Source organism: Psittacula echo, assembly GCF_963264785.1.
Source record: "Psittacula echo genome assembly, chromosome: 3".
NCBI classification, from domain to species: domain Eukaryota; kingdom Metazoa; phylum Chordata; class Aves; order Psittaciformes; family Psittacidae; genus Psittacula; species Psittacula echo.
The window spans coordinates 101,510,184-101,532,743 of NC_137736.1; the positions used below are offsets into that span (position 1 = coordinate 101,510,184).

Below are 22,560 nucleotides of genomic sequence, written 5' to 3' on the forward strand. Positions count from 1 at the left end.
GTACTTTGTGTGAGTTTGTTACCTGAATTTCTGCAACCATGTTCTCATCAGGCTTCAGGTGAACAGTGAAGGCTTCTCTCATCTCTCTCACTCCATCAAAGAGAACTTCAATCTCCACAAAATGCTGTGTTTCACCCTCCTTAAACTCAATTTCTAAAAACATAATGAGACATTTAAAAAATAAATCTGTTGTTCATAACAAGCTATAATTCTAGACCCAGACAGAAGAGACGGCAGTTAATACCCCCTTTTCAAATTACAGATGTTCATGTATTTAGTTTAACCTATTTGATGCTAAAATAATAATAATGAATAGTGGTAGACACATGTGGAGCTCACTGAAAATGAGGCATAATAATCATCAAAAGACATTTGAAAAGACCAAGATTAAGTCTAAAACAACTTAGTATTTTGAAAATGCTCTGGGACTAATTATTACATAATTGTTGGCAACATAGGTGTATGACCAAAAGAGTGAAGAATTCTAAATAAAAAGTATTACCAGGTTTTAATCAAAGAAAATGCATTTTAATAAATGGTATATGGCAAAAATAAGGCACAAAGCTATAGCTACACAAAAAGTACTGTATTTTGAAAAGCACTGTCTGAAAAAAACTTTGGAGGTCATGGTGAGTAAGAAGTTCAACCTTAGCTGACTGCATTGGGTTTACATGGCAAGGTTTTGGTATTGTGGGGGCTGCAGGGGTGGCTTCTGTGAGAAACTGCTAGGAGCTTTCCTGATGTCTGACCGACCAGTGACAGACGGCTCCAAGATGGACCCACCGCTGGGAGGGAAGGAGCAGCAGAGACAACAAGTGATGAACTGACCATTACCCCCATTTCCCATCCCCCTGTGCTGCTTAGGGGGAAGAGGTAGAGGAATTTGGGAGTGAAATTTATCCTGGGAAGAAGAGAGGAGTGGGGGAAGGGGCTTTTAAATCTGGTTTTATGCCTCATTATTGTATTCTGATTCAACTGGTAATAAGTAAAATTAATTTTCCCAAGTTGAGTCTGTTTTGCCTGTGATGGTAAATGCTGAGTGATCACATTGTCTTTGCCTTGACCCATGAGCCTTTCATCACATTGTATCTTCCTTGTCCAGATGAGAAGGGGAGTGACAGAGTGGCTTGGTGAACACCTGGCATCAAGCCAAGGTCAATCCATCACACTGATAGAGTTAGAAGAGTACTGTCATTCTTTGATTCATTTACTAAAGGAAGAAGTACAGAAAATATTTTACATTTGTTTGTGGAATGGATAAGAGTGATCCTAAAATAGTAGGTGCATTTCTACTATATTTATTTTTTACAGGATTTGAAATTAACTGAAGATGGTACATAAATGGCCAACAGAAATTGAGGACCAGAAGAAAGAAAAAAACAGACTTGCAGAAAGCTATGTTCTGATTAGTATATTGAAACACCATAATAAACAAAAAATACCAGGTACTAAAACAGCTCTGCACTTTAAAGGGACAGGTAAAATAATCAGCAGGGGATGACAGTTGAAGTATATATGAGAAATAAGAATAGATAAGTGAAGCAAAATGCTATGAAACACTCATCCTCTCTGGTGCCTTCAAACCAAGACTGGATGCCCTTTCTGGAGGATATATATTCTCTAACCAAAAGTTATTTGGCTCAGTACAGAAGTAAATGGGGGAAACTGGGAGAAACTTGCAATCCACAGTGAGTCTGATTAGGTGATCTAATTATCCTTTAGCCTTAAACATTATTAAGCCATGAAAATACTCTTTATGGTACTAAACATGCTATGGGAGAGCTAAGAATTTTACTGAATTTCAGTTTGTCCCACTTCCTTCAGATAACCCAGTTTGTACCCATGGCTGAATAGGCAGGCTCCCTGAACCCACAGATGTTCTGAAATCTGTGGGGAAATCCTGCAGATCACAGACCCTTCTCAAAGGCTTCTGGGCAGAGGCCTAGAGCCTCTTCTACTGCAGTAGCATGTTTCCATTAAAAACTTTGCCTCCATGTTTTGTCAGTGCACAGCAGGGAGAGTGTAAGCAAGGCAACGTGTATAGGTAATGTATATAGAAGAAGTATTTGCTGGCACTAAAAATTTCTGGGGTTTTGAGGAGGAAAGAGCAAAACTCTCAAATGCAGGAGGCAAAGTGACTGAAATTAGCAAGTTTTTGGATGATAATTTTCTTATTCCTAACAATTTTTCTCTTCTAATATCACTAGTGGAAATGACTCTTCTTCTGTGTAACTTGGAGTTAGCCCAACGTTGCTGCTGGATGTTCAAAAATAAGTCCTATCAGTTGGACTGGACACCAAAATAGAATCGTAGAATCATAGAACAGTTAGGGTTAGAAAGGACCTTAAAATCATCTAGTTCCAGACCCCCTGCCATGGGCAGGGACACATCACACTAAACCATGTCACCCAAGGACTCATCAAACCTGGCCTTGAACACCGCCAAGGATGAAGCATTCACGACCTCCCTGGGCAACCCATTCCAGTGCCTCACCACCCTCTCAGTAAAGAATTTCTTCCTTATATCCAATCTAAACTTCCCCTGTTTAAGTTTTAACTCATTACCCCTTGTCCTGTCACTACAGTCCCTGATGAATAGTCCATCCCCAGCATCCTTATAGCCCCCCTCAGATACTGGAAGGCTGCTATGAGGTCTCCACGCAGCCTTCTCTTCTCCAGGCTGAACAGCCCCAACTTTCTCAGCCTGTCTTCATATGGGAGGTGCTCCAGTCCCCTGATCATCCTCGTGGCTCTCTTCTGGACTTGTTCCAACAGTTCCATGTCCTTTTTATGTTGAGGACACCAGAACTGCACACAATACTCCAAGTGAGGTCTCACGAGAGCAGAGTAGAGGGGCAGGATCCCCTCCTTGGACCTGCTGGTCATGCTGCTTTTGATGCAGCCCAGGATATGGTTGGCTTTCTGGGCTGCGAGCGCACACTGAAGCCAGCTCATGTTCATTTTCTCATCGACCAACACCCCCAAGTCCTTCTCCGCAGGGCTGATCTCAATCTCTTCTTTGCCCAACCTGTAGCTGCGCGTGGGATTGCTCCGACCAAGGTGTAGGATTTTGCACTTGGCATGGTTAAACTTCATCAGGTTAGCATCAGCCCACCTCACAAGCGTGTTGAGGTCCCTCTGGATGGCATCCCTTCCCTCCAGCGTATCGACCAAACCACACAGCTTGGTGTCATCGGCAAAATTGCTGAGGGCGCACTCAATCCCATTGTCCATGTCACCAACAAAGATGTTGAACAAGACCGGTCCCAACACCAATCCCTGAGGGACACCACTCGTTACTTGTCTCCAGCTGGATATTGAGCCATTGACCACAACTCTTTGCATGCAGCCATCCAGCCAGTTCTTTATCCACGGAGTGGTCCACCCATCAAATTGATGTCTCTCCAATTTAGAGACAAGGATATCATGTGGGATAGTGTTGAACGCCTAGGGGGCCTACGTTATCCCTAGTCTGTTTATATTCGCTAAGTACCTATAGAATCCCTTTCTGTTATCTTTAACACCCCTAGCCAAGTTTAATTCTAACTGTGCCTTAGCTTTCCTAATCTGGTCCCTAGCTTCCTGGACAACATCCCTGTATTCTTCCCAGGAAGAAATAGTTTATCCAAGACTGTGAAAACACTCCAGCAATTAATGATTAATGTTAAAACACACATTAGTATCATGTATTACCATAAACTGCATAAGAAAAAAAATTCACAGTGCTACAAACTCTATCAGTCATTCGCTGAACCATTTGGGTGGGCTATTTAATGGAAAGAATTTTATCAGCTAAGAAATTTCTCATTCTGTTACACAATTTTTCTCTTCAGTCATTAGTAGTAAGGAGCAGCAAGTAGTGAATTGCAGACATATAAAGAAAACTTGATTATTATGAAAGTAGAAAAATAAAAAGAAATAGACATTAATTCCTACAGAAAGCAAAAGCCATTTGCTTAATGAACTGCTTGAGAAACAACTACACAATCATATCCTATGAGCAGATGCTTCTACAGAGTAACGGTGTTACATTTTGCAAATGTTACAAAGGTGGCACTCACACATTTCTTCCACAGTTACTTGAGCTGCAGATGTTTTCAAAGGAGCCACAATTCTTTTGTAAATATCTTCACTGATATCTAGTATACAAAGAGGAATTTGGCTGTTGCATACCACATGGGATAATGCCCATACTGAATTTGAATAGCAAAACGAATGTAGTTGCAAAGTATTCTAAAGTTATTTCATCTTTCAGACATTTTGTTACAATCATGAATAAAAACAAATAGTAGGATGTTAAAATCATCTGCATGATCATACCTTCTGATATAGGGTGATAGTCTTCTCCAGAAATAGCAGATCCATCCTTTGTATGAACTCTTACAACTGAAACCTTTGAAGTGTCTCCCAGACGAAGCACTGGGATTTTTATAACTGCTACTTGCCTTGTGTCCTTTGGTTCACTCACACTAAATTTGGTCTCACCAAACTTAATAATAGCCTCTGTAATTAGAAGAAAAATGTTTTTAGAGTGCACAAATAGACTTCCAAAAGCCAGTAACAACAAAATAATTTCTTACTGTCTGCATCATCCTGAATCTTTATCAGCGTCTCATTTTGTTCACCAATAGAGGCACCAAAGGAAGAATCACTTCTTGGAGTGCCAAGAACCAGACGTAGTTCTTCCTCTTCTTCATGGAAAGTATCATCCATAAGCACCAATGTGCAAGGCTTCTCAGTTTCACCTGCAATAATTCTTAAGGTAATATCATGCAGAACTTAGCTGTTCTTTGCTCTATTACAGCACTTCTCTCCAAACTCAAGGAACCACAGGCTGCTTCTGCTGGTGAAAGCATCCACCTTGACATCGTATAAGTTAATGAGTAATAATAATAGTGAAAGCAGAATTAGTAATCATTACCTTTCCACTGAAATTCATTGAAGTGAAATCCCCCATTTTGGGACTTTTCTAAGACAAGTTTCTATTTTAGTGTAAATTAAATGTATTTACCAGAAATCTGCTCAACAAAGAGCAGAGATTCTGAAGTTTCTTTTTTTTTGACAGCAGGTCTGTGCTTCTGATATATTACGGTGAACCTGCTTTTGCTCTCAAAATGATCACAGTATCACAGTATCACAGTATGTTAGAGATTGGAAGGGACCTCAAGAGATCATCTAGTCCAATCCCCCTGCCAGAGCAGGAACACCTAGATAAGGTTACACAGGAATGTGTCCAGGCGGGTTTTGAATGTCTCCAGATCCTGGCACTCAAGCTGAATCTATATGAAGATATGTCCCTTTGGTTCCTATTGGTTATCCCTCTAGGTCAGACGTGAAGCAAAAAGAGACATAATTTTTGTGCACTCTGCTCATTGTGTATGGAAAACGCTTGGCTTCCAGAGAGGTCCTTTTGTCACTACGCTATGAGAAGACACAATTAAAACAAAACAAAACAAAACAAAACAAAACAAACAAACAAAGCAAAGCAAAATGAAACAAAACATGGTAGACTAAAGGCTTCTAAAATCAGATCAAAAGCTTACCAGGAAGGAATGTGATGATGGAACTGTCAGTATTAGGACGTTCTTCAAAGTCCATCATTACCTGAGCTGAACCTTGCCTTGTATAGCATCTCACAGTAGATGTGTATCGGATATCCCCACTCCTATATATCATGGCAGAAATCTGTCCATCATTTTCATTGCCTACATATACAGATTCTTTAAACTGCATCTTAGGTACTGGGCAGAAAAACACAAAAAAGCATGTGTAAAGTACAATTGAAAAAGTTATCATATCTCCCTGCTACTATTTCAAATTTAGGCAAAACACACTGCATCAGTTATATAACATAAACAGGTAGACAACAAATTACTTAACACATCAACTGTAGCTGAAACATGTAGACTCATTGGCTTTGGTGTGATTCAAAAGGACAAGTGCTATCTCCTGTATAAATGTGAAAAGGTAAAAAAAAAAAAAGATTACTCACAGTCAGACACTGAGTCATTAATGAAGATGGTGGCTTTGCTGGGTTCTCCAAGGGCAGCATTCATGGGCATCCTTAGCACAAGCTCAAACTTCTCAGTTCCTTCTAACACTGGCTGTCCAAGGTCATCAAGAATTACCACACGAAATGTCTGCATATTGACTCCAGGGGAAAAATCCAAATTACGACTGATGCCTACATAATCTATTCCAGCTACCAATAGAAAAGAGATAAACCATATCAAATTAATAAACAGCATTACATGTAATGAAAAACAGAAATACCTATCATTAGGTAGTCAATTGTAGGTAAATGTATTTTTTTAAATATAATTTTAAAATTTGCCAAATATTGACCATCCATAAGTTGGACTACAGAATACAAGTCAATATTAAGATACTTTTTGTTTAGTGATTCAAGTCACAAAAAATGGGGCTGATTCTGTTCTGTTGTAAACCAACAGTCATTCCACTAAAACTAATAAAGTGTGTTTTAAATAAGAAATTAAAGTAAGCAAAAAGCTTTGGAGATGAAGCAAAGTCTTTTTGAAAGAAATTTAATATTGTTCTGTAACAAAGGTAGAAGTTTTGAGACTAATGTATAAAAGGAAGGAAAAAAGGCCAGTGAGCTGATTGTGAGGAAGAACTGCTATTTAAAGGAGTTGTGTAAACCAGAATGAATGGAAACCAAAAGAAATAAATTCTGCTCAGACCATGTCAGATGGGATCTGGCAACTTAATGTTAAAGGCAGACTGATCTGGGATCTGGGTTTGGTTTGCTGTTATGTTCGCTGCTATTGTTGTTGCTTGGTTGTTAATTTGTTTGTTTTATTTAAAGCAAAGCAAGCTAATCCATAACAAACCAGTGAGAAGAAAGCTAACAAAACAAGATACCACCTAAACATGACACTTTATCTTGGAACCAAAGCATTAAACGTATCTAGGAATTTAGTAAAGGACTGGGACTTAACATTTGGGTTTGTGTTTTTTTTTTTTTTTTTGAGGAATAAGCAGCAGAATTGTTAAAACAAAGCTTTGGGGGATACAGTTTCATTGAAATTGAAATAAGGTTTGGAATTCTGCAAATTTAGCAAGGCTAAAGGCCATCATCGGAAAGGCACTTGCCTAGAGTTCCTGCTTCTTATACACCTCAGAGCTTAGCCTCTAAAGCAGGATGTCAGGACTGGCAGCCCAGCGCAGCACTGTGTAAGACCAAGAACCAGGCTCATGGCTTTACAGGCAGTCAGCCATGTCAGAGCTTTCAGGCTGTGGCCAAAAGACTAGAGAGCCCAAGAGCTGTGCCATCCCCAGTTTTGAATCCTAGGGGTCCTGGCATGATGAATTAAGGTTTTTACTATAAGGAAATATATTCCCCACCACCACCACCACTTCTCTTAGTGCTGTACTTCACAATTGTTCCTACTAATTTCTTTGAGAGAAATTCCGTAACTACTTAATTTGTTCTAAAAAGAAAGATCTGCTAAGAGCAAGACACATATAAATTTCATCTTATGTAGGTGAATCTGTATCAAGAACAAATATACCAGCATTTGTTGTTGAGAGGTATTATGAAGCTAAAGCAAAACAGTAACTTACCCTCTGCAGTTACTGGTTCAGATTTGCGAGACCTCACTGTAACAGAGGCAGCTTTAGACAGATCAGTTCCAGTCCTCCAGACATGTACCTCAATATAGCCAGCACTCTCATCAACATAATATTCATCATTTCCAAAGTAGAATACTGGTTCTGGTGAGAGAAGAATAATGTGCATAAATGTTTCTTTATCATACACTGAAGGTAACAAGAGAGCATAAAATACACACTAGACAATGGAGAAAGTTTCACACTTTTCAGTAAGTGAAATAAAGCTTTTTTTTTTAGGTTTAGATTTTTTTCTAGGTATTTTTGGTTTCTTTTCAAGTATTGGTTTGCCTGTGTTGGGACAGTTGTTGTTACACAAGCGCTGCGCTCCTTTTCTTGCCTCCCACATTTTCAACTTTGTGTGTCAGCAGAGGTATGAATCTGTGTGCACAACCAAATGTGTTATATTAAACTTATTTGAGCTGAGTCCCATGTAGAAGCCAGAAAATCCTTACATTTTTCATTTTGGTGCAAACAGACAAAGGTGAATATGGATAATGAAACCTCAACTTGAATGTTCTCATAGATTACTGTTTTAAAACCAGACTGGAACATGATATATAACTGGAGCTGCTTTTGGAATTTTTTTTCCAGCTAACCAAAGTGGCAAACACTTCATTTTAGTTCCCCCACATCTAGCATTTAAAACAAAATCAATCTTATTTCATGTAAACTGGAATGTGAATAGTCTGTTATGTTAATATTTAAGTTTCATAGTCTATAAGAAAGAAGAGCAAAAAGGAAAGGAAGTTAAGTGTTATCCCACTCAACAGACATATTGTTTATCCTCATTTTTTCTTCCCTTTTCCAGTTTTTCTACCCACAGCAATTTCACAAAGAAACTGGGCTTAAAAACGTAGCCCAGCTTCATCCTGCATGTATATCAGCTTCCCTTTTCTAGTGCTTCCACTCCTGTTTCTAACATATAAGAGTAAGCACAGACAGTCAGTGCCTCAATTTTCCCATTGAGCATCATGAATCTTACCTGCTTTCCCCAATACCTGGGATGTAATTTGAAGACCTACACAAATTCTCTTTGTATTTCATCACAATTTTCTTATGCTGCCTAGTAAGAATTTGTTATAAACATGAGGTTACAAAACCACAAATGTGCTTGAAAATACCAACCCAAATTGACAAAGATCGTAGCAATCAATCAGCATTCTATCAGTGGCACTAGGAATATTTCCCCTCCATCAAGCACAGGAAAAAAAAAAAAAAAAAGAAACAATTCAAAGAAAATTACCAGAAAAGACTATGGTTCTACAGAGCTATGCCTAGCACACACAACAGGTACAAAATACCCAAAGAAGGAGACATAAATCCTTTTTAATGATAAGTAATTTCCATAATTCAGTCAAATTTACTGAAGATTTTTTGTATGTTGCAAAGCCTATGGCTTCTATTACAATGGAACAAAAGTTTTGGAATTGAAGAACCTGCTTTGGACTACAACTGAGCTCACCTACACCTGGATCGGAGCAATCCCACGCACAGCTACAGGTTGGGAAAAGAAGAGATTGAGAGCAGCCCTGTGGAGAAGGACTTGGGGGTGTTGGTCGATGAGAAAATGAACATGAGCCGGCAGCGTGCACTCGCAGCCCAGAAAGCCAACTGTATCCTGGGCTGCATCAAAAGGAGCATGACCAGCAGGTCCAAGGAGGTGATCCTGCCCCTCTACTCTGCTCTCGTGAGACCTCACTTGGAGTATTGTGTGCAGTTCTGGTGTCCTCAACATAAAAAGGACATGGAACTGTTGGAACAAGTCCAGAGGAGGGCCACGAGGATGATCAGGGGACTGGAGCACCTCCCATATGAAGACAGGCTGAGAAAGTTGGGGCTGTTCAGCCTGGAGAAGAGAAGGCTGCGTGGAGACCTCATAGCAGCCTTCCAGTATCTGAAGGGGGCCTATGAGGATGCTGGGGATGGACTATTCATCAGGGACTGTAGTGACAGGACAAGGGGTAATGAGTTAAAACTTAAACAGGGGAAGTTTAGATTGGATATAAGGAAGAAATTCTTTACTGAGAGGGTGGTGAGGCACTGGAATGGGTTGCCCAGGGAGGTCGTGAATGCTTCATCCTTGGCGGTGTTCAAGGCCAGGTTGGATGAGGCCTTGGGTGACATGGTTTAGTGTGATGTGTCCCTGCCCATGGCAGGGGGATTGGAACTAGATGATCTTAAGTTCCTTTCCAACCCTAACTATTCTATGATTCTATGATTCAATAAAGCCAAATATTGTGAAGAGATAGTATTTTGAAGGTTTTGGAGAGACTTGTAGGATAACCAGACAGACAAAACACCTATGTTTTTCTGAAGTACTTGAGAACAATCTGACTGACTACACAGTGCATGGCAACAATCTCCTCTGTGGTAGATAGAATCATAGAATCATAGAATCATAGATAGCTTATTTATTTTGATAGCTTATTTATTTTGATAGAAAAAATAACAGTGTAAAATAGGAATTTAAAACTAAGCAGAAGTAATATAATGTAGTTACTCAGTTATTAGTAAGCCAAAACTTCATCTGAGAAACTAGCAGTTAATAAGCATTTTGGAATTACACTTAAGAGTTAAATTGGAAGATTTGGAGAAAAGATTTTTCTCTTCTGCTTCCAAGATATTTCCTGTATTTCACAATTGACAAAATAAAAAATTAAAACCCAAGCAAAGACATCTGTTAATATCCCACATCAGTGAAAAAAATGCACCTGATTATCTTCTTACTTGCTAAAACTAATATCATGGAGTGTTACAAATTGATGGAACTGGATGCATTTACTGAAAAATAGTGCAGATTCATAGATTTGCTTGAGCAGAGTTCAAGTTCATCAGCCTTAGCAGGATGAAAGATAAACTTGGCAAATGTCTAACTTTGGAAGATAAGAAGGTTTTCAGTTCAAATTTATTTATTTTTTTAGTCAGCATTATGTGTATTTAAATGTGTGTCTGTGTGCACAGGCAGACACACATCAATCTTACATTATTTGCCTATAATGAGTGGGTTGTCAATAGTTGTGTTTATATTTGGGACTCTTATCTGAAATATTTTTAATAGGTGAATAGGATACTCTCTCCAGACCTTTTTGTATAACTATTATTAACTTTGATGAAAGGATACTTCAGAACTGGATATCAGATCTGCAAAGAAATGTCATATTTCAGACATACAATTATCCTCTAAAATTCTCAAAGACTCATCCAGCTTTTAGGATTTGAAAATACAGAATGCCTACTAAGACCAAATGGTTATGAATGTGCCAACAGTTAGATAAAGGCAGTTAAAAATATTATCAAATCTAATACATGTAATTTCTTGAACAAGTATTTTTAAAATTTAGCACACTTTCCCAAGTCTAATCTCATTCTTATAATTCTGTTCTCTTTATACTGATGTCCCAGTAGTTCTGGAAACAGATCTGGACTTGGCTGCACCACATTTGAAGCTCTTAAGTGAGAGATAACTCACAATCACAGCCTGCTTGCTCTCAGTTTGCAAGGGCAAATGCAGGCCACTCCAGGAGGTTTTCCAGCATAATGAGCGTGCAGGAGAGGTGGAATGGCTCACTCATTGCAGTGAGAAAAACCCAAAGACATCTGAAAGCTTTCCCTTCTACTCACTGACTACACAGGGAACTTAGAGGATCTGCCTTAAACCAAATGGAAGATATAAAAGAAAATGTTGTTAGTTTCTTGTAGTGTTATCTTAATGCTTGCTTTACTGCTGCTGAAGAAGAATCCTCATGCACTGTTTGTTCCTGTAGTCACAGCCAAATGTAAAAAAGTCTAAACCCTCAGTTACAGTTGCCTAGTATTCCAGAGTAAGTTTTTCACACTTTTTGAGGCATGTATCATCAGTGAAAGACACATTCTACATGGTTACCCATCCTAGGAAACAAATCCTTACAAATGTTTTGTAAGTTCATTTCCTGTAAGCTGTGTTAGTAGCTCCCCAGGGGAAGTAGCAAAGCCAAGTCACTAACAGGGAAAGCATTGTCTTTCTCAGGTCATGGCTGGAAAACACTCTGCTCAATGACTGTGGGCTCACAGCAGATATTTAATCTAGTAATCACTCTGAAGAGAGACCACTGCAAATTTAATGGTTCCTTTTACAGAAATAAGAGAAAGGTTTTTTTAGAGGTTTTTTTTAATTCAGACCCACAGATCTCACTGGCATGAAGTTACAATAATCAGAGGAGAAAGGTTAGGAGCTTTAGTTCCAGGTTTCTTGGAACAGAAATTAAAGTTTGTCTTGCCTTTGTACTTACACAGTCAGGAGTGTACATCAACTACAGCACCAGTCAGTCATCAAGCAGGAAAATAAACACACCTCTTACGTGGTTAGAAATAGGTCTATTTTGGAATGTACATCAGAAAATAAATGAGATAGCACAAAGCTGCTTATTTCCAAGGAGGCTTTTGTTTTCAAAATTATATCCATAGTCTACTTTAGAGTGACATGGCAAAAGAATAAGTTTGTTGTAAGATACGCAAGGCACATGATCAGTTTGGGCTGCTAGTGCAAGTAATACGTAAGGCAGGATAGTTAGGACAAACACAAAAGAACAGAATCTTCCGTGTTGAAAGCCTGATAAGCCTTAATACTAAAGTGATTTTCAGTGATATATGCTTCCAGTGAGAGATACATACATATATGTATATATTCTCAGGAAGAGAGAAATAATAGAAGAAAACAGACCTGTCAGTCTGACATTTAGATAATGGAAGTAGGAGAAGCAGTCATTACAACCAGACTCATGGTTGATCTTTTCCTAGGGGTGTCAAACTATTCATTCCTAAAAGACTTGTCTTCCTTCTTTCCATGCACAGTACAAAAAAGGCTATGATGTGAACATTATGGTAATGAAGAGGGTGCAAAACAATGCTTTGTAAGCCTACTAGCCTGTTCTGGTAAAGTCTAGACGTGCTAGTGCAATGCTGAGTCCAAAATAATAAGCCCCTATGGTTGACATAGCTAGTTAGCTTGTACATAACAACAAACACAGCAGATTTACTCTGAACCTTATCTGGCTCATACCCACACAATGCATACATCCCTACACAATGCTTACTTGCATTTCAGTATCACAGCTAGCATTAAATGACTGAGCTGCTGAGTCTATAACACAAGAGACTTGACCCTTCCAAATGTGAAGTGGGTGAGATATATATAGACCAGTTAAAAACAAGAGTTCCATTAATTTTGCAAAGGAATGGACATTTCCTGTTTAATAGCAGTAAAGGTCAACTTCTGTATGTTCTCTCATATATGCTTGCTAATGGGAGCAAAAGAAAAGCTCAGAAAAATTGTCCATTACAAAAACATGTATTATGATATTGTCAAAGAGGACTTTAACATATGAAACCAGGTAGCACCATTCTACAGCTATTTATACATACTTAAAGCTACGCAAGCAACTGAGCTTGACACAATGAATTTAATTTGCCAAGTCATTTATTTTTGCTGAATGCTGTAGAAGCAGGAGTCAAGATTTCAGTCAGAGCTTGGTTTTTGAGCAGGTACTATTGTGGAAATGCCAATAGCTTTTTATTTGATGTGATTGAAATAGATTACTTTTGAAATTCATATGTTGTAATCTTAACAGCTTTCATCATCTTAGCACTGTTGCCAGAACTTTTGCAACCAAAAAGTAAATTCATCTCAGAATAAAAATTGTTAGTTGCAGCCAAATTGCCACACACATTATCTCAAGCAAATAATGTCTGTATTTCCATTTGTCTCAACAGCTCATTTCTGTCTACCAACTTATAATGATTTTTTAAAGTATACAGCAAATGTTGTAACACATAAAAGAACAGACTCAAACTAATACAATCTTTACCAAACCCAGTTCTATTTCGTAAGAAAAACACCCAATTTTTTTTTACCTACAGAGGAAATGCTGTAGATTGACTGGACTACTCATCATTAAATTACTCTCATTTTATGCCATTTAACCCCATAATTTCAGTAGAGTAACACAGTGTGAATCGAGATCAATAACTGTTATGAAATTTACTTTGATTAATTCAAGAAACATACTAATTCAGTATAGACCTTTACATTTTAACTCATCTTTTCTAGTAAAGTGCATCCGTGTTTTAGTTTCTCTATGCACAGTACCACAGTACAAGGGCCTGGCATTCACATCTAACTTCTCTGCTACATGACTAATTAAAACTCAAATATGAGCAAACTAGCACAGTAAAGGAGGTAGACTACAGCCCTAGCTTCAAGAAGGAGGATGGCAGTAAGATGGGTACAGTGATTCCACATCTCTGGTCACCTACTCTTCTTCTCAGGCCCATCTTTGCTGCAGAGAGAGCCTGCAGCATGCTTTGCAGCCTGAAGAACAGAGCCAATTCTGATTTCATCTAATGACAGGTTGCAGTTCATAATGGTTCAGTAATAACTAGATGAGCTACAGAGTAAGTCTGAAACATGGACAGTAAAGACATCTGAGTATATGAAGCCATGCTGTAGCTCAACTTGTTCGAGATGAGTGGCTTTAAAGATTAATTTTTCAACATTTAACTTACGTACAAGCTAGTAATAAACAGTCTTAAGCTGTTTTACAGCTATAACTGGCATTTACAGGAGAAAGGCTGATGGGTAAGGTTGACTATTATAAATGACCTTCACTCGGAAGCAATTCATTTACCTTTTTGGTTGGTTGAAAAATATTGTTACCTTTCCAAAATACCAAATTCATATATATGTGAACTAACATATATGTGAAAATATTTATTAGTAGAAGTAGTATTGTTCTGATCCTGGCACGCACCCTCAAAATATAACCTACAGACCACTGGGACTATCACAGGTATCAGAGGAGCTTTTCCTGTGTTCAGAGTCTGAGGACAGGGCCAAAAGATTTTTCCTGCTACAAGAACATCAAGCTCCAACTACTTGCCCAAACTATTCCATAATATAGATAACTGCCTCATTTACCAACGTAAATAAACATATAAAGGCCAATAGCTGAAGAAACAAACACTTTGGAATTTGGGGACACACCCATATGTGATAGTTTGGCCTGCAGCAAACATCTGACTTTCCAATACCATTTTCCTCCTGGCAAGACCTCCCACATGGCATGAAACCAACTCAGAATCTTCTACATGTTCTAGCTTTAGAAAGAATGAGATTATTTTTACGGAAGAGGCACAGGAAATACATCAGTAACAAATTCTCAATGCATGGATGAAACAGAGGCAGGCAGACAAATATGGAGGCTTGGCAGCAGTATTTAAATATACCACACACAAGGAGGACAAGTGTGAAGGAGCTCACAGTTAGTGATTCGTACATGAGATACCAAATGAGGAATCCTACAAACAGAAATGGTATGAGAAGCTGAGCAGCATTTTAGAAATTAGGCTACATAAAGATATAGCATGTAGTCATCTCTAAATGTGTTTTTCACATTTTAACTGAGTAATTAGTTCACTACTGGGCCTTGCAGAAAAATCACTCTGTAGAAAAGGTCTGAAAGTAACAAGTATATTTGCAAGGGCTCATTTAATCCAACCCCTCTGCCATGGACATTTTCAATGAGATCAGGTTGCTCAGAGCCCCATCCAACCTACCCTTAAACATGTGCAGGGATGGGGCATCCACAGCTTCTGTGGGTAACCTGTTCCAGTGTCTCATCACCCTCATCCTAAAAAATTTCCTCCTTATGTCCAATCTAAATCTACCCTTTTTCAGTTTAAAATGGTTGCCCCATGTCCTGTCACTACAGTTCCTGGTAAAAAGTCTCCCCCCAGCTTTCTTATAAGTCCCCTTTAGTTACTGAAAGGCTGCTCTAAGGTCTCCCCAGAGCCTCCTCGTCTCCAGGCTGAACAACCCCAGCTCCCTCAGCCTTTTCCGTAGAAGAGGTGCTCCAGGCCCCTGTTCATCTCTGTGGCCCTCCTCTGGACACACTTCAACAGATTAATGTCTTTTCTGTGCTGAGTACTCCAGAGCTGCATGCAGTACTCCAGGTGGGGTTTCACAAGAGCAGAGGGGAATAATCACCTCCCTTGACCTGCTGGCCACACTTTTTATGCAGGCCAGGAGGATATGGTTGGCTTTCCCAGCTGCGAGGTACACATTGCTGGCTCATGCCCATTTTTTCATCAACCAGTATTCCCAACCCCAAGTGTTTCTGCACAGTGGGGGATACCATTTATCCCCCAGTCTGTACTGATACTAATGATTGCCCCAACTCAGGTGCAGGACCATGGCCTTGTTGAACTTCATGAGGTTTGGGCTGGCCCACCCTCGAACCTGACAAGTCTCTCTGAATGGCTTCCCTTCCCTTGAGCCTATCAACTGTACCACTCATCTTGGTGCCATCATCAAAGTTGCTGAGGGTGCACTAAATCCCACTATATCACTGATGAAGGTATTAAGTAGTACTGGTACAAATAGAGACACTTGAGGAACACTACTCATTAGTGGTTTCCGTTTGGACATTGAAACATTGCATATGAATATTTGTATGTGGTCATAGAGCTAATTTCTCATCCACCTAATGGTCCCTCCATCAATCCCGTATCTCTCCAGTTTAGAGGTAAGAATATTGGGGGTACTGTATCAAAGGCCTTGAAGAAGTCTAAGTAGATGACATCTGTAGCACCACCTATGCCCACTAATGTAGTCACTCCTTAATTTGCCCTCGGTGAAGCCATGTTGGCTGTCTCTAATCACGTCCCTGTCTTCCGTCTACATGTCTTCTAGAAGGTACATTCCATGATCTTACCAGGCACAGAAGTAAGGCTGTTAAATTAATTTTAACCAAGTGAATTAAAAATATGAATCTTACCAAAGCAACAACTGTGTTTGGTTCATTGAAGAAGAAATGAAGAAGGGAGGCGCTATTCTTATAACTATCATTACTACAAACGTTGCATAAAGAGGAATAGCATAATCAAGAAATGTAAAATACTTTATTTTCCAGGCAGCCTTTAGTATTTGTATATGACTTCTGGCACAGCTTGTACAACAAAGAAAATTATGATTCTGCCCATTCTTGTGGATAGTTATTAAATCTGTCTTCTGCTTATATGTATACACAGATTTTTTTTGGATTGGAGACATCTTGACGAAATCACAAGAGAGGCTAAGAAAGACACTGACCCAATTTTGACTTTACATTTTTGCACTTTTACTATTCAGTTACAATGCTAGTTATGCTAAGTTTGCTTAACTGGCAGAAAGAATTTCTTACAGGCTTTTGTGCTCACATACAATGAGAACACATTTAGCTCACTGAGGCCTGAGAAGAAAATTATACAAGAGAACTTCCAAGCTCCCTTTAGAGGAGCCAATGCTTAGGGTGGGACTCAGCAGAGAAGACAGAACAGAAATGAAAATAGATCCACAGCCGGATTTACCAGACCACGAAACCAGAGCTCTAATAAAAGAAAATATGCTCTGCTGTATGTTAAAAGTTCTTGAATTCTCTCTTTTGGACTTCTGACCCTGTTCACGTGGGAGGGAAGAGAAGGGTGTTTCTTTCTTGACAGACAGTAATGTGAGACAATAACTGAGTTAATCCTTTGAGGATTTAGACATTCAAAAGGCGAATCAATGTGATTAAAAATCAGTGGGGTACAGTGGTTACTCTGTTGTTCAGTATCTTTTGGGTGTTCAAAGACAGACAAGCAAAATGGCAAGTCTCAGTATAAGGAGCTTTGGAGGAAGCAATATGATCTGAAGAAACATTAAGAAAATGGAATGCACCAAGATGTCCTACCAACTTGATTACCCAAACCTTAAACACACAAAGCACTCAGTCATTAAATTCACTCCCTCCAATCACAAGCAATCAAGAACAAATGATAAATTTAGAATGGTTTGCTAGGCATTCATTACACTTTCAAAGAGTTTATAATAGATATAAGATCTGCAGTACAAAGACGAAAGCCATAAAAATTACAACATGCTACAGCAATACAGGAGAGAGGAAGATGTTCAGTGTACTCAAGTGACCTGTCATAGAATAATGATCCATTAAGCTCTGGAAAAGAACATCAATATACGTAAGAGCACCATTTCATTTAACTCATTCTAGAGCTAACAGAAAGGATCCATTTTCTGCAGTTCATGTAATTTTGCACCTACTGCTTATCAACTATTTTAGTTATTTTGAGTACAAACCTCAAAAGCTGTTTTCGATATTTCAACACTTTTCCAGAAATACTACTGTAATTCATAAAGAAATGTAACAATGCATATTTAAGGTAACCATTTAAGAATCTGCAGTAGTGAAGGCTTAGAGATATGCTGTTCCACCAGCTGAGGTAAAAGAGCCATTTGAAGTAGATGGACCGAGTACCGTCTGGAGGTCATGATCTGTCTTCCTTACCTATCAAAGGAGCCTAGATCTCTGATGGACTAGATCTATAGGCTGGACAACATACCTAGATATGAAGCAGCTAAGTGAAGATTAATCCAACGTGCGTAGTTCATATATATATATATATCTATCTATCTCATGTGTGAATGTGTATCTGCAGACACACACATATAATAAACTGTCAGCAACAGATAATGTTAGAAGAGAAAATTATAAATGCACCTGGTTGCCTCTGTAGAATGTCCTACTGTAAGATATGACATTGATTTATTTTTGTCATAGAGAGCAAACAGGGACTTCCAAAATCTTTGAGGCTATCACCATCAACTGAACATTTTTCACTCTTTTGAGCTGGTGGTAATAAGAAACTACAAAGAAAACTGGGAGTATAACATGTGTCATAAATTGACTGTTTTCCACTTTTTCCCTTGATTAGTTGCCAATCTGGCCACCTGCCACAAACTGGGGAAAGGGGAGGAATCACAGAGATTTTGCCTACTGAGAAGACAAAAGAAGACAAAAACAGCACAGAAGTGTCAGAGGCATCAGACCCACAGGCACTGTAAAAATAGAAAAGGGAAAAAGCAGCTAAAGATAGTTGCAGAGAGGAAAAAAGAACAACTAGTTAGCTGTTTTTGTCATCTCCAGAGAATGGTGAGGGATACTTGGCCAAATCATGACTCCAGTCTGTAATACAGGCATGTTCTGCCTATAGTGTTCAGGTTGTAATTAAAACTGGACAGACAGACCAGCAGATATTAACTACCAAGATCAACCAATAACTCATTCAGTTTAAGGTTATGGCATACCTATTTTCAAGAAGAAAAAGACACATTTGATTGCTTGCATTAGAGGCCATGGAAATAAGGAGATTCCAGATACCCTTGTGAGATAAGGATGTCCCTCTGACAAACTATGTTACTAATAGAATATTTAATTATCATCAGATCAAAATTTGGCTCAGTATACATGCTGAAAGTTAGCTGACACTGTATGCCTGCTGGGAGACAATGCAAAGCACAAATTTATAATGTAGCATTGCAGTGCTGACTTTCTGCCTCTTTTCAGGTGATTGATAATAAATGTCTGTATGGACTTTACTACTCCAAGCAAGCTGGACAAGTGTGAGTGGCTACTGGTTTCCAGAACATGGTCTAAGGATTTCCAAAGTTTACTTAACAGTAGGGGGAGTGACAGCAAGTGTTTTTAAGAAATCTCCAGAAGACTCAAGAATTAATCTGTTCTGTTTGAACTCTATATTGGCTTTCAGCATTAACCATGATTCAGTTTCCTCAGCTGTAAAATATTCTCAAACAGTGTTAACCTCTCTCATGTCAATGATATGAGTGATCTATTCTGTTGAGTAGGTATAAAGAAAATGGTAAGCAAACATCTGACATAAACCTGAATCCTTTGCTTTCCCAGCCTTGATGTAGAAATGTCAAGAAGAAATCTGAACGCTGCTTGCCCATTTGACCTGAACGAAGTGGAACAAATGTATTTAATGTACTTCGTGCTGTGAACAGCATGAGGCTTCAACAATTCCACTAAGACAAGATGACTGTTTGTCAGCCTGGCTGTAAGGCTGTGTGCTGTCATGGCAACGCTAAATACAGTAGCATGGAATTAGAATCACATGTGAAGACAAGAACTGACAAAAAACTTGAAGCAAACAAAATAATTGTAAGCATTCTTTTAGCTGCAGACTTCCAGGTCTGCATGCCCCACACCTCTTAGCTTCTTTAAAATTTACCCACAACACAAAACAGAGTAAGTAAAATAAAGTCCAAACCAGCAGCCCAAAACATTTGACTACCAGACGGCAGAGTTTTGGCTGCAAGCCTTGTTGCAAGGACTGAAGTATTTGTATCAGACTTGTTGCAGACAACACAGCAACACTGTTACTGTTGGAACCAAATTACGGGCTCCTCACTCCCAGGTGAATACTAAGTTTGATCTTATTTTTTTTTCTCTCTCTATATGAAATGGTCCCAGAGTCACAGCTTCAGTTGGAAAAACAGAGATCAGCTTTCAAGCTGATCTTGCTCAGTTGCTAAGTACCTGGGGATTAAGGCATTTCCATGGAAGACTGGGGTCTGAGTGTTTTCAGGGTCTGAGACTAAACTCCAGCGCTCCCCTTTCTGAGGGGAATGAAAAGCACACAGCAACGTTATCTTTCTTTCCCTAGATGCATAATATTGATCTTTCATGTAAAGGGCCTCCTCCAAATGAACTTTATGCTGAACTCTCTACGCAGGATATGTATGTCCTGAGCCAATCAACTGACCTCAAATTCTTCAGGGATTTTGCTTCATCCCCCAAATCCTTGAGACATACGAAGACAAGTAGTTCAGCCCATCAATTTTGACTAGATTTAGTAACACTAAATTTGTATGGAAAATGGTTGAGGTTTTTTTTTTTGGTTTTGGATTTTATCTTGAATTATCTAAACACCTATTGAAGCACACTTCAGTATTCATTTCTATAGATTTCAAGAAGGTTTTTTTTAATTTTTCTTTAGAAATCATAATTATTTTATGAAGCAGGAATAGCTATGTATCTCTTTGTTTTTTAATGGTGTTTCATAGTAGGTACTGTTTTAACAAAGTATCAGAAAAAATTCCTTCCGTCATGCCCAGTCTTAACAGTGCTTACAGCTTTGGGTTGAATGGCAAATTAAATTTCTAAGGGAGGGTTCATACCTACCTTCAGAAATCAACGTATTCAGATGCAGCAGGTACCTACAGTGATTGATCTCAACAGTTTAGATACGCTTTCTAGGATGGGATGGTTCCTGGGAGTACATCTCTCTTTTCATTACCCATAAAAGGATCCTTGCATAGTCTGCTTGAATGAGATGTCTAAATGTATAGATGGCTAATATCAAGTGAGATTGCTGCCACTCAAAAAAGTGAATGATTTGAATAGGTCTTTCAGCTAAATGCTTTCCTTTCAGTGATTCATGGTTTGTAACTATAACCTTGGATTCCAACAGATCCATACTTTTATTTTTACTGCTTAAACTGTAGTGACACATGTAACTTTGAATTTCATGCAAAACTTCATTTGCTGAGTATTTCATTACCTTAATAATTTTATTCCTTTTTATTTGTCTCCAACTTCAGGACCTATCAGGAAAAGTCCCTTCTAAATTAAAAGATGTCCCAACAGCAGCACTGATTTTAAAATCACTTTTCACAATACATAAACCTACCTGTGCATATTCTACCTATTGTGATTTTTTTTTTTTTCAGATTTTGCTTTGGCAGCACAGTAAAACTGGAATGGTTTGCTCAGGGAGATTGTGAATGCTCCATCCTTGGCGGCATTCAAGGCCAGGTTGGATGAGGCCTTGGGTGACATGGTTTAGTGTGGGGTGTCCCTGCCCATGGCAGGGGGGTTGGAATTAGATATGATCTTAAGGTCCTTTCCAACCCTAACTATTCTATGATTCTATGATTCTATTCAGCTGCCAGGAGTTTCTTTAATACACTCTGGTTCACTAGAAAGGTGAGCACACCTCTTTTACTTTTTTGTTTATTGTCATGATTGTATGGCAACTCAGCTATTTTAATTAGACCCTAAGGGCCTTCTCTAGAAATAAAAGAACAAGAAAAGGCTTTGATGATAGGTACCAAAGGTGAATGTTTCCTAATTAACTTGCATTGAATGCCAGAGGAGATAAGGTAAAGTTGCTAGTGCTGACTTGACTTCCATAGGAAAGATCTCATGTAGTAGTATTAAACTTTGACCTTTGCTGTTTGTATCTTTTGATCTTAAGAAGTCAATGCATAATGTTAATCCAGTCACAGTATTTGGAGAAATCACAATATATGACATGCTATATGACATTCATCCAAAGAAACATTGTTAGGTAGAAGATGCATTTAAACAAACAATGAGAAAAACATATCAGTAGATGTGAAATAAAGAGGCTAAAGTGGAAAACAGAATTTAGTATGATAACATTATTACAGCTCATAAACTATTATATATATATGCTAAAACTTTCAGCTACCTCTATTTTAGGCATTTTTCTCAATTATATTTTATTGTTAAAAGCTAAAGAAAATGTTTTTTATTTCACATAGCATACTGTTTTAATTTATTAAAATTCACTGCAAACAATAATAACCAAAGCCACTTAAAATCCTCTGCTTATTTATGTAGACTTTCAATTGTGACTGCCAGGGTGTTAAACTGCTCTCACGTTACACAAATATATGTGTATACACACAATCTAAAATAAGCACATGTACATATGTGTGTGACTACATAGATAAATATGTAAGGTACAGTTTATAATTTATCTACTCTGTATTACGTTTTTGTGCAAACTAAAAGCATGTGCTAGAAAAATTTACTAGCAAGTGAATTGTCAGTAAGTTTTTGAACCTTCTGGACTTTTTTGTGGGAGTACTTACACTGATACAGAAAGCAAAAAAGGCATTTCTGTCACACTATTTCAAAGATGGCATATGCAATATTTGGGTGCAAAAAGACAAGTGAGTGCTCATAAAAAATGATCCAAACCTATCTTTCAATATCCAAAATACTGTTTACTCTTACCAACAAAAGTAGAT

At 38.4% G+C, this 22,560-nt stretch overlaps 1 protein-coding gene across 1 annotated transcript in view; it reads right to left on the reverse strand.

Annotated features, from left to right (window-relative positions):
* Positions 1-22,560, reverse strand: part of FREM2 (FRAS1 related extracellular matrix 2) — a gene marked incomplete at both ends in the record, with an annotated part of 129,569 nt that overhangs the window by 26,421 nt on the left and 80,588 nt on the right. The window contains 6 exons of the mRNA XM_080613330.1: positions 23-153; positions 4,320-4,502; positions 4,580-4,744; positions 5,543-5,740; positions 5,992-6,201; positions 7,584-7,733. Coding sequence (XP_080469456.1) covers positions 23-153; positions 4,320-4,502; positions 4,580-4,744; positions 5,543-5,740; positions 5,992-6,201; positions 7,584-7,733 — 1,037 coding nt within the window. The remainder of the gene's footprint in view (positions 1-22; positions 154-4,319; positions 4,503-4,579; positions 4,745-5,542; positions 5,741-5,991; positions 6,202-7,583; positions 7,734-22,560) is intronic.